This window comes from Scatophagus argus, chromosome 9 (genome assembly GCF_020382885.2).
Source record: "Scatophagus argus isolate fScaArg1 chromosome 9, fScaArg1.pri, whole genome shotgun sequence".
Lineage (NCBI taxonomy): Eukaryota > Metazoa > Chordata > Actinopteri > Scatophagidae > Scatophagus > Scatophagus argus.
In genome coordinates this window covers 11,832,262-11,845,743 of record NC_058501.1, presented here as the reverse complement: position 1 = coordinate 11,845,743, position 13,482 = coordinate 11,832,262, and the positions used below count along the sequence as shown (strand labels likewise).

General features: G+C 39.8%; 1 protein-coding gene across 1 annotated transcript in view; it reads left to right on the top strand.

The window, feature by feature from the left end:
- The first annotated feature begins 8,664 nt into the window (after positions 1-8,664).
- lars2 (leucyl-tRNA synthetase 2, mitochondrial) overlaps positions 8,665-13,482 on the top strand; it is a 28,838-nt gene continuing 24,020 nt past the window's right edge. Inside the window, exons 1-2 of the mRNA XM_046399656.1 lie at positions 8,665-8,819; positions 12,509-12,754. Of these exons, the coding sequence (XP_046255612.1) occupies positions 12,521-12,754 (234 nt within the window). The 5' untranslated portion in view covers positions 8,665-8,819; positions 12,509-12,520. The remainder of the gene's footprint in view (positions 8,820-12,508; positions 12,755-13,482) is intronic.

Here is a 13,482-nt window from a genome sequence, read left to right as displayed (position 1 = left end):
CTCCAGTGCGCAAGGACAGAACAACTTCATCACACATCTTCCAATCAAACGGTCCCAACACACACACATGCTCAATCAAACTTTCTCAGTAAAAGGAAATGAAATTAAGTGGTTTCAAAACAAAATCCAGTCTTACTCTGCCTGTCACAGTGGATTTGAAGGCTGAAAATGAGGCAAACAAAAACATGACGTATAGGTGGCTCTCACACTGCTTGGAGACACAGCTAAGGTGCCACCTGCGTTTTTCGTATTTTTAATATATGATAATAATGATGATGATTAAAAAGTGTATTTTCTATAAGTAAAGTACCATAATAATAGAAAGGTCTGGTGTCAGGACCTCTGGTAGGGAAGGAGTGAATCCCTTATCCCTGTATTTATATTGTTGGTTTAAATACTGTAAATAGCCTATGCTGTAACTGTTTGGGAAACAGTATGGTCATTGGAGTGTATGATGAGTTCATGATTTTAGTTTTGTTGTGGAAAATGATTCCTCGTTTGTGCTTTAGGAAGCTGGTTGTTAGTGCTGTGCATTTCAGAATTGTGCCTTTTCTCTTTAAGAGTTGCTGTATACGGGTCACATAAGGGTCATGGCCAGAGGATTATGGGTAGAGCGCCAACAGAGATGTAACCTGTGACGGACTCACGACGTTAAGAAGGCGAGATGGACTCTTCATCAGGTTTATGGCGCTAACGTTGTCACGGTGTTTTTGTGACTGTCTACAGTTATACCGTTTTCCAGAGTCAGCGTTTAAGAAAATAAACTCTCATGAAAGCATCAGTATGAAGCGTGGCCGTTTATTAAACCAAGGCAGCTATATATGCTAAAATGAAAATATATTAAAATCACCAAATTAAAGATTTCTTTCCTGTAAAACTCCAGGTTTCTAAAACTCCCAGTGTCACAGGCAAAATAGGCTACAGGACATGAACTCAGTTTCCTCAGTGGAATATGAGCCCCGGACATGAGCTATAAAGTAACATTTTTTAAAATATAATAGGATTTCAGGTGACAAAGGTTACATCAGTGACTTGATCTCAGTGGTGATTAAGCTAAAATATCCGAAGTTAATCTACATCTCATGCAGTGTAGATTAACTTTTGAACCTTTATGTAACCAGAGTACATTCACCGAGCTCAGCGTGAGTGATGGCCACTGAGGATAGCGGCTACACTGGACCAGCAGGGCCTCAAGCGCTTTGCTCAAGAGCACCTCGGCAGCCGTGATGAGGTAATGCCATTGTCTCCTTTCCCACCAGGGTTTGTCCTACTAGTGCAAACACAAAAGAGTACAGTGAGTTACCACAAGCCAATGTGTAAAAGTATTTCTCCCGATAATAAAACATCCACCTCAGAAACCTGAAGCTGTCACGTCTGTCACAGTCTTTCACACAGCGTTCTGAGTAGTGCAAGAATGCAAGGACATATTTTATACAAAACATATTCAGCCATGAAATCAACTCTTCCATGTGCTGTTTACAATGGTTACCTATAGCGATGTACTGTAGGTCAGCAAAAAAAAAATAAATAAATAAATAAAATGTCAGAGCCAATAATTCATCAGCCTCAGCGCATCTGAGACGTTTTCATATGATAAACTCATTAATCACTGTGGATGGTTCAGTGTAGCACTGTCTGTTTTGACCCAGTGTTACTGTTATGTTTCTGGATTAAATCGCCCCATGGATTAGGTGGTTTTCTATTCATGGGTAACCTTCTGTGTAAAATTACCCCGTCGTTGTACTAGTAAAATATGAATAAATTAAAACAGGCTGAGAGATAAATGGTCTGTAATCCGTTTGCTCGTTTGTTCATCTGTTCTCTGCTCTGAGAGCTCTCTGCATGTTGGTGTTTGTATCTCAGCCATATTGTATACTCTGGTGCAACCCGACACTTCAGTAAACATGCAGTAGGGCTTTTGTACACACTGAGTATCACCTGCCTGCTGTATCTGATGCTGAACAGGACACAATCACTTTCCCTCCCCTGCCTGTGTTCTGGATCCAATATTTATCATGCACCGCAAATCTGATTAGAATTACAGCTCGGGACACAGCTGCAGTTAATCTCAATTTTGTAGAGTTCTAATAATAGTTTAAATATTAGGACTAGTGGTTGAACACCTGGTCCATTCTGGCAACAGGGGTTTCAGGCTGTGATCACTGTGAGCCAGAGTTCAGAGTCAGCCCTGTTTCCTAAAAAATAACATTTATATAAGTCAGAGTTGAGCTGGACGGAGCCATGGTTTCTTTTTTTTTTTTTTTTCAAAAATGTTCCCACATTTCTTCAGCCACGCTCAATACTATTACTGAAGATAAAATCTCCAAGCCTGTTTTCCTACTTTAATCTACAAAACTGTGGCTTAAATTTCGCTTTTTACTGCTTTTTCTTTTCGTTTATGCCAAGGTTTGCAAAATTTGTAGAAAAATGAGCTTTTGACCTCACCACGTGCAAAATAAAACTTGCACCTTATAATGTGGTACAATTTTAAACAAACAAACAAAGAAAAAAAAGAGCTTCCAGCTGTTGTTCTTATTGTGTCTGCCCTTCAGGAGATGCTATCCATCCCTCATAGAAAATCATTCCCACTTGTCAATCACTTAACCGTCGGTGCATCTTGCTTCTGGTTGCCACATTTTAAAGGTTGATACTGCTTTTAATGAGCAAAATAATCATGCCTTTTGCCAGTATACTCTTCCTAATAATGTCTACATAATGCATCAGAAAAGATAATAAGCTATTGACAGAACTGGGCCATTGACCAGAGGCAACATCGTCATGAATTATTCTCTTTCATCTTTCCAGGCTAGGAAATATCAACACCACTTGTATGAATTGTTTTCTTCTGTGCTGTTTAAATGGTATAATCTGCTCTAGAAGCCTGCCTCTGTGTATTTGATGTCAGGGCCAGCTGAAGTGAAAGACACTTTGGCGTTTATTTGCACCTGAAAGCCCTCTCGTCCCCATTTGATTATGACACTATATTCTATTCAGCGTTTTTGCTTTATGACAATCATGTAGTTGTTTGGTTCTCTTTCTGTACACTTAGACATCTCTCTGGTGCTCACAAATACTCCCACACATTTCCAAAGGCTGGTCCCTGCACATCAGATATGCTCTAGACAGTGTGGTGGAGAGCAAGGAAATGTAAATGACTTTCTTGTTCATTAATTATGCTATAAAATGTAAATTGCTTTGGTGACAAAAATGCAAATGGGACTAAGATAAAAGTCTCTTGTGCCAAAGGAGAATGCATGAAAGATTTATTTGCTCAAAATGCGGTTCTTAATTCAGGAAAGCAAATGGAGGACCTGTTAGTGGCTCCTGGCTGGCCTTCAGCAGCTCTGTGCTGGATCAGACGCCATTAGTCCAAACCCACTGGCTCACTCAGACAACCAGCTTAATTAGAAACTGAGGATTTGGTAGGTGCATTCTCATCGCTACAATGTTCAAGCTCTTCTTTGGCTTGGTGAATCCCCTGTCTGTCTCCAGTAGTCTTAAAACCAATCACTGCCAGGACTCATCACCATTTTCCTCTAGAAGCAGCGGACCAATGGGGAGGAAATGTATTTAAATGATGATTATAATAATACTAATAATAACATCATCATAGTTATTGTAGTCATGTTTAGCTTGAGCGCCGTGAATATTGTAGGGGATCAGAACAGGCACAAATATTCATAACGAGGTTGTGTTGAGGTCCTGTCTATCAGAAACAATCCACAGGGCAGCTGCTCTCCCTGTCACAGTTTATCACACAGCTACAGCACAGATGGCCTCATTTCTCTTCTGAAGAAACCTGGTATCTGCTCAGGTGTGAAAACCTAGTGGCCTGCAAACAGTTGGAGACAAATTGTGAAATCTTGCAGCACCATAGCACAGAGCGATCACAGGGTATAGAAATTACTGTGGTGTATCTATTATATTCAGGCATCGTTTTGAAGAGGGGCTTATCAACATGTGCAAATGAAGTCATGTATTACTGGCACAGAATTGTAGGTGAAGAGACAGCCCAGTTCAGTTTACTCATCAGGAGGGGGACTAGACTACTGTAACATGTTTTCTATGGCTCTGAAAGAAGAGTCTGAGAAGAGTTATCAACAGAAAGTCTTGAGTACATGGATCTTTAAAGATGCTCAAGATGCTCCTGAGTTGCACTGAAGGGGAAAGCGTTTTTGGGGGCTGAATCCATTCCAGGGAGTAAAACTTTATAGAGACACGATAGTGCAAAATGTATTTTTCCCTTCAAGTAAAAATCACAATATCATACTGTAAAATTATGTAATTGCATTAAAATATACTTGAGTAAAAATACAACATATTATCAGCATAATGTGCCTTAGTATTAAAAGGTAAAAAATGGAAAAAAAAGTCATTATGCTTTTTTTTTTCTTTTTACTTCACATTACTGGATTATCATCACTAATGCATTAAAACAAGATAAGATAAGAAAAGAGCTTTGCTGGTTGTTTCACAGCAGCAGGGAGGAAGGACCTGCTGTAACACTCCTTCACACACTTGAAGTGAAGCAGCCTGCCACTGAAGGAGCTGCAGTGCAGTCAGAGCCTCATGCGGGGGGTGGGAGTCGCTCTCCGTCAGAGAGGAGAGCTCAGCTATCATCCTTCTCCCTCCCACCACCTGCACTGGGTCGAGGGGGCTCCCTAAGACAGCACTGGCCTTCCTGATGATTTCCTCAAGTTTCTTCCTGTCCGCATTAGAGATGCTACTGCCCCAGCAGACCACACCACAGAATAGGGCCGATGCCACGCAGAGACGACAAAGGACCCGAGGAGCTGCCCCTGCACTCCAAAGGACCTCAGTCTCCTCAGCATGTACAGTCACGTAACATTTAAATTTAAAATGGAACTACTGAAATATTACTGGCCAGTGTAATTCTTAGCAGTGCATCAAATGTTGCATGCTTTGAATGAAAATTTATTTTGAAAAATAAATACTAAGCTGGACTGTTAATGTATTCATGTACCCAGGACTCCCAAGCAGTATTGTTACTGTGTGGATCTATTCTTGTGACATAACCTGAATTGTATAAAGTAAAAAAATTTTAAAAAAATTATTAAACAGCAGTTTTAACTCTGCTGGCTGTAGAATAGTAAAAGTAGAATATAAATTACAGCACAAACTGAAAACACTCCAGTACAGTACAAGTACATCAGTACATGCTTTGGTACTGCACTGTGCCTGAGTAAAAGTACTTAGTTACCTGCTGTCATAGTATATTATTTTGTTTTGTGATTTATTATATCCTGCTTACTCCTGTAAAGTTAATATGAGAGCTATTAAAATGAACATGTGGAAATACAAATAACAAGAGTCCAATTTAATAATAAGATTAATGATATCTCAGTAAGACTGCTACTCAAGCCTCGCTTAAAGTCAGTTTGAGGAGACCACAGAGGGATCTGCGCAACTCAAGAGTTATACACTAATTAGTAACATTCATTACCAGGGAGCCACTCTGATATCAGGCAAAATAAAGAGAAACGTAATTTTTTTTATAGAGTAGCTTGTCTGATGGATGTAAGTCGATTAGGGTGCAAGAAAATTAGAAGAGGAAAGATCAGAGCGATGCTGCCAGACACTTCTTCCACAGATTCTTTCAGATCTTGTAACAAACCTCATCCTCTCCTCTGTGCCTTTGTCTTCCATGAGAGCAGATAAGTGAAGGACACATGGTGCTGTCAATGTGAAATAGGCCTTGGAAATAACATCACACTTATCAGGCTCTCTGAACTACAGTCAGAGGCGTACGGAGACCCATCCGCCGGCTTCTCGCTGCTCTCGGGCAGCTGAGATGGTGTGAGATTGCTTCTTCCTGGCACCAGCGTCTTACTTGTGGATTGTGAATCACACACCCATCCACAAAAAGGTCACCTTGGACAGGTGAAGACAAGTCAGCACCCCCCCCCTCATCTGCTTTCTACCTAACGCATTGCTGTTCCGGCTGCTCCGTGTGGTCGTTTGTCATGTGGTTCTCTGCTGGTGAAATCCAATCGTCCTACACAGGGAGAGAGAGGCAGGGTGATTACCATGGGTTGTTTGTCATGCTGGGAATGGGGAGGCAGATGTGGGTGGGAAAAGAGGATGATTGGTTGCTTTCAAAAGTGATTTGTTTGAGAAACAACAGTGGCTGCTCGTACCTGAGACTCAAAGCCAAAGTAGCAGTGCAAAAATACACAACTTTAATGCAACCAAAAATAGATGATTAAAAGACCTTAAACTGGGCAATGATGCCATAAAGGTGTGTTTTCTTTTTCTTTTCTGTTAGAGTAGAATATAAAGTGGTGGAACACTGGGGCAAAACTGGCAGCTAAAAGAGGATGAGACTTTCACAGAACTGATTCCATGTTTTATTTCAGTGCTGCGATTCTCCACAGATTTCCAGCAATAAACTGGCTTTGCTCACTCAGGCGCTCCCTGGGGACATCCAGCCTCCATCTGCTCCTGTTATATGATACCCATCATTTTTCCTTATATGCCACGTTGTTAAAGAAACATTATTTTTAAAAAGTGTTGACCTGTAGCTGACCTCACAGCCTCTGAAGAGGAGAAAACTTTTGCTTTCATGTTATGTTATGACTTCCAAACCCTTAAAAAGTGTTTGTACCAACTTCTCAATAAGAATGACCGGACACACGATTAAGTAGGCAGGTTCAGTAGGAAGCAGATGATATGCTCCAATAAGGATATGATTTTTATGTATTATTTTATTCTTTTTTAATTCATTTTATTATTGTGATTTGTCTGCCTTCATGTCAGCAGACAGGAAGTGCAGGGAGAGAGAGGGATGTGCAAAAAGTATTGAACCAATACCTACAGATGATTTTCTCCCCCAAATCTTTCACTTTGATTGTTCCCTGTGATGTAATAAATATTTCATCTTATCGAAACAAATGTACATTCACTTAACTTAAATATAATATATATTATATATATATATATATATATATATATATATATATAATCACAAACTGACTGGATTTTGATGGTCATCATGAAACATTCTATGTAAGTTATAAAGTTTAAATCTGATATACCATACTCCCAGTGTTTTCACTGCTTTTTATCTGCTCTACTTCAAACAGTTATACTGAGTAAACATGAAAGCGTTTCACTGAAGCCTGACTAGAAAAAGCGACTGTCAAGCTAACCTTCTTTTGCCCTTAGTTCACTTTTACACGTTCATTTTCTTTGCTTTGCAAAACAGAGTAGTTATTAAGCATTGAGCTGGAGGAGCATGTTTTTGATTTTGTCTGTTTTTCAGGATTTCAGCTGGAATTTCAATTTTGACCAAATAATGAAAGACTATTGAGAAGCACATGAAATACTGTAATGCTGTAGGTTCATTCATCAGGGAGTGTATCTGTATCTGCAGAGGGATCTTTGGCTGCGCATGGAGAGTCAGTTTCTCAACTGTGTCAGAAACCTGTTTCCCTCTCTCATTCCTCCTCTTCAGCCACATCCTTTTGTGCGCTGAGCAGAGGCACCCATAAGTCTGGCATATGATACAGCAGGCCAGAGCAGAGCTGCAGGTTGAGCTCTCTGATGCCAGGCTGAGGATCTCTGTCTCCTGCTAATGATATCCCACCCTCCTCCTTCTCTTCCTTTGCCGATTCTGACTTGTTCTGTCCTTCACTGCTTCTTCCTGCATGTCAGATCAAAGGTGAGAGCCACAGGGAGAGCTGATAGGGAAGAAGCTCTGATGAGACGTTGCCTCCTCCTCCTCCTCCTGATCTTACTCCTCAGGGCTTCTGAGCTCTGCGATGAAGATGAGAGTAAGTGAAGGTGCTCCCTCTGTCAGCAGTCACTTTATGCTGAAAGTTGCCATCAAAGAAATTTAGCACCTTCACTCAGGATACTTTGGGATATGTGTAGTACTGCTGGCATTAAATTTGTGTCACAGAATTGTTTTACAAGTACTTAAATGGGTCTTTGATTTCAGTTAATATTCTCTGATTAATACAAAAATAAATAATATACATCTGATTCCAGAAGATAGGACAAACAAGAGGTTTAAACACGTAAGTTACAGTTAGGCAGTTTAATCTATTTTCTCTGTAATCTGACTTCATCTGTTATCAAGATAAATCAAGGGATTAAGACTGAAAACTGCAGTGACCCAACTGAACAAGAGCTGAAGAGCATCTGGATGTAAATCTGTTTGCCACTTATTATTATCATTTGTAGATGCAGACTTGGCTTATTATTGAAAAGTAAATGACACATAAGTCCTTAATGCATTACAAACATTTTTAATCACATTACCCAACAGAAAAGACACCATTAAGGGACATTTTTCACAACCTGGCAACCCAAATATTAAAGCGATCTGAACTGATCTGGTAATAATTAATTTTCCATTAATAAACATAAGAGTTTAAATAATTATACTTTTTATGAAGTTCTTACAAATAAAACAGGCTGAATAACATTATTCCAAATTTACATATTTGGTTTGTGTCAGCAGTCGGAAACCTTTCTGTATCTTGAGACACTAATTTAACTGTAATAATAAAATAATTTGATTATTAGTGCAAAGACAATACTAAGAAGACGAAATTACAGGTTTGTCAAAGTAACAATCAGAGATGTCACGGGCACGGGTTTGTCTTTGTCTACGTACACCGTGTTGATAAAGTTCATTGAAATTCAAGATGGCGGCGCCTATGGTGAAGTCGTGAGCCAGAGAACCAGGTCATTTACAGCGTATTTTACTGCTGGATACGACGTTTGTAACCTGAATAATGGGATTCGTGTCAATACAACTATAACGCTGAAACAAAGGACCTGGAAATAAAACAGTAAGTGCTTTAAAACTGAAAGCTTTTCTAAAGTTGACCTCCTCTTGTTTCATCGTCCAGCAGACAGCCTGAACAGCCAAGCAGGAAACATGAAATCACAGACTTAAACAAGCTATACAAGACATGAACACGTACAACAGAGCTTTGGATAGACGTTTGTTTGTGTCGACACCAGGTTATTACGCCAATCAAAGGAAAGCGAGTTATGCTAGCTTAAAGGATATTTTAATAACATTGTTACTGTATGTGAAGAAAGCTTGTTGTGATATGCAGAGTCAAGTGTTGAGAAGCTCAATTTGTGTTGCTAATTGATAATTGCGTATTTTCTTCACTGCGTTTGACCGATGAGATATGAATCAGCCTTAAATGCTGGACATCTCAAACAAAGTTGACCTGTTATCAGATTTCTCCAAAGAATTATGCAAACGAATTTATAGCATTGTCATAATTGAGAAGTAAATTTACAGTAAACAATTACCACAACTTAGGAACCATTACTAGTTGTACAGGAGCTGGGCTGTTATGGGAGAACCAAATATATCAATATTTTTCAGGTATTATGTCAATATTGACATTGTGGTGGGGACCAGCTCTGTTACTTTTTGAGTTATTTGTAGTGTGATGGACTGATTTCACCTCACTGAGCTAGAATGGTCTAAAAACTAATTTAACTTTTAGGACCAGAAAGAGCACCTTTTAAGCTCTTTTATAATATTCCACTAACCAAAAACACAGACAGTGTTTAATCTGATGTTTTGTAGCTGGATGTGAGCATGCTGGGTTCTGGGTAGCGTTTGAATGTGTTTGCTCCAGGCACAGCTATGATGCCTGAGTTTTTTCATACTTTCTTAAAGATTTTCTACAAATCCACTTCTCTATTTAACAGCATTTTGGAAAACAACTTTCCAAAACTTTTTCAAATGCGTTTAATTGTATCTAAATAAAAGCAGCCATTCAAGATATTTGCCTGAAATAAAAGGCAGTCTAAAGTTAGCAAAGTTTAAAAATTTTGTTTAACAGCACCAAGAATTTGATTAGACATCAGTTCCAGCTGCAAATTACAAATTACAAAATTTGAACACATTTTGGTTGATACTGAAAAGTTTTGAAGTTCGATGGAAAATCACTTTGTATCTTCAGATGACACGTTAGCCTTCCTCTGCTGTAGCTGCTCACATGGCAGAGCCAGCTTGCCGTTTGCAGAAGTTTTCAGTCAATCTCTACTGGAGACACGCGAGTGGATGAGCCCAGTCACCATAGAAACATTTTTCTCAGTCTCTCGCCTCAGCCCACTCACTTGCACCTTCAGAAATACCCACAACCTTGAGTGCTCAACTCTTCCAGCCTCAGCCTGAGGTAGGAGTGTTGGCCGCTGCAATGCTTATGTTATGCTTGAGAGAATTAAGTGAAAAACACATTCCCACGAGCATGTGGGTGGCAGAAAGGTGGGAGCATTTTTTTTTACTGGTTTTTACACTAATTTGGTGGAAAAAGCTCAGTATTATCCCCATAAGTTCTGTCCTTCTGTCCTTAAAGGATGTGGAGACTTGAACTTTCTCATGTATGAGTGACGTTTTCATTCAAAAACTCTTGTTTTCTTAAAGTCTTAGATTAAAAAAAATGTGCTATTTAGTTGCTAAAATAAAATGAAAATGATTTAATGTCTCTCTTTTACCAATTTAATTAGAAATAACCCTGCAGGTCTTTCTCCCAATAGTCTGCAGTTATTTCCCCACCACCCTGCTGAACTCTTTGTTTTCAGTAATCTTGCATTTTCATAAATTCACAGAATATAGAATAACCTTTTGACAGGTTTCCCACAGCTCTGGATAAACCATCATTCATCATCATTTTTAGTTCCCTCATTTGCATCTTCATCTCAGCTCGGTGTGTCGGAGTGTGCAGATTATCACTTCCACTCAGCAGCTTTAAAGGTCTTGCTGTCTGAGATCCACATGTGCCACTGCCTTGATAATGTTCTCTTGATGGGTCAGGTTAGCAGCGGTTGTCCTCCGCTGCAAAGGAGGCAGAAACTGTACAGATATCTTAGGTTACCTTGGAAACTGTGTTTATATACGTGTGCATGTCTGTCTCTGTGTTGCGTAGAAGACAAATTTAGGTCAAATTGTTTTTTTTCTAACAGGCAGTCGACTGTCTGACCCACACTGAACCATGACGAAGTCACGCCTAACTGCTGCTTTCATGCAAAAGAGAGAAGAAGTAGTAGTTTTTTGACGTAGCCCACAATAAATAAATAGTAGGACTTGTGGGACTTAATAATATTTGTATCTACTGAATAATGCTCTTTTTTGCATAATGCAGCATTTTGTTCTTTCTGCCTGTGAGGAATTATGAAACTTGAGGCACACAGTCAGGTGATGATGATGATGCTGCTATCCTCAGGCTGGTAGAGACACTAACATCCTGCAATGCAAAGGAAAAATGTGTAAAACTGCCAGGCAGATTTGATGTAGAAAATTGCTGAATAATTACAAATCTGTTGATTTTCAAAATGTTGTTCTCACATCTGAGCAGGCAGGCGGTTTAATAAGAACAGCCTGTCCAGTGCCTGACAGTGAGGCAGCGCTTAATCACATCTCGCTGAATAAAACTCATATTTCACAAAATCACGCTGTTGTGTGAGTGACGTGTTGCGAAGAACACGGAGTGTGAAACAGCAGTGCTGAGAGAAGATCACGTGGGGAGCTGCAGAGCCAAGCCATCAGTCACTTTGTCTTCAGTGAGTGGACTCACATGTGCTGTTCATGTGTCGACTGTTCGTGCTGAAGTCCTAAAGGCCTTGTTGCATTTTTAGAACGTGAGGGCACTGATTACAGAGGCACTATGAGTTTTCATTTGGGTTTCTGTGGATAAGGTGCTGTGACTTGAGACATGGATACAAAATGTATTTTAAGAATCAGCTTTATCGACAGTATATATATTTTTACATACACACAGAATTCGTCTTCTGCATTTGACCCATCCTTAGTTGAACACACACATGCAACACCCGGCAAATTACATGCAGTGAAACACACACAGGAGCAGTGGGCAGCATCAAGCGCCCGGGGATCCTGAATGGAAACTTGAGACTCATAAAGTTGAATCACAGCAGTCCAGATAATTCTGTTTTTTTTTCTACTTTCAGTTCAACTCAGTATGAACATATGGACCGGTTAATTGTTCAAATAAATGATTCCCAGAGAAAGCTGAGCAGTTTTTGTGTTACACGTGTAACGCAGTGGAGCACAACTCATTGCTTTAATGCTGCAACTGATTATTTACATGATGACAAATGATTTTTTTTTTTTTTTTTTTGGACCAGCAGTCCAAAATTTAAAGAGATTCACTTTAAAGTGACATATAGAAAAGCAACAGAACCTCACATTTAGAAGCATATTTGGACTTTGTAGAAGATGTGAATGATAAATTTATTGTTGAAGTTGGTGGTACATCAGTTAGATCATTTTATATGTGATCTTACCTGAATTTCCAGACTCAGTTTTGAAAAAAACATATTGATATCATAATATTAATTCCAGTCACATCGTCCAGGCCTACTGTAAAGTAGTATTTGACTGCAGGTAAACCACCTCTAGATCAGAAACCTCAGTATTGCATTAACTCACCAACAGCAGCACCAGCCTGTTCACTTGCCTGCTAATTTACTGCATCTGTCCTTGTTTTAGGTTGATTGAGCCATGCAGGTGTCACTGAGACGGCTGGCTCTGAATCCTCTGGCTGTTGCCCGGACTGGCCTAGTCAGGGGTGCTCTCTTCTGCCCATTGCCCCGCTTCCTGTATCCCAGCACCCGCACCCTCTTCAGTGAGACAGGAGTGTGGGAGAAGGACTACCGTGCAGAGACCCGATGCAGAGTGGAAGAATGGTGGCACCCGCGAATTATGGCCCAGTGGCAGAAAGATGCACAGGAGAAGGTAATAAGGCCTTTTACTTTTCCGTTTCCTACACTGTGTATCCTGGAGACATCATGATAATCCAGCTGGCCAAGTAAATCTGTGAGAATGTTCACAGGGGCTTTAGTATTTTGGTCACGATCCAATTTCTTGAGATTCTTGATAATGTCTTGTGTGTGTAAACAGAAACCTGATAAGTCCTTATCCTGGTTTTGTGAAACTTGGACATGCTGATTGGAGTTAAGTACAGCATTTTTAAACCTAAATGCTATTTTTACATCTTTTTGTGTCTGAATGACTACAGGGACAAACCTTCTTGTTAAGGGGTGGGATTCTTTTTCATTTTACCAGAAACAGTGAAGGGACCAGGATCCATTGTCACTTTGCCTCTCAAAACACGGGAGTTGCTGGTCTATAACTGCCTTGATGGCTCAGTTTGTGTTCGAGTGTGTGACTTTGGTGCTTTACCACTTTGATTGTCAATTGCCAACTAGAAATATGTAAAAATACGGTAGAGGTTTAAAAATACTGGAATTGCCCTTTAAGCATCCTTTCACATGATTTTCAGCTATTACTGGCACTGGCCCGGGTTGCTCATTTCAGACCCAGAGCTCTGGCTGATGATATATCCTAATGGGGTGAATGTGCGTCTGTCTGGGATACACCGACAGTGATTAAGTGCATTTATGACATCCCTGGTCCTAATGAATTTATTGAAAAATTCATGACTCAGGTTTCCTGTAATCATG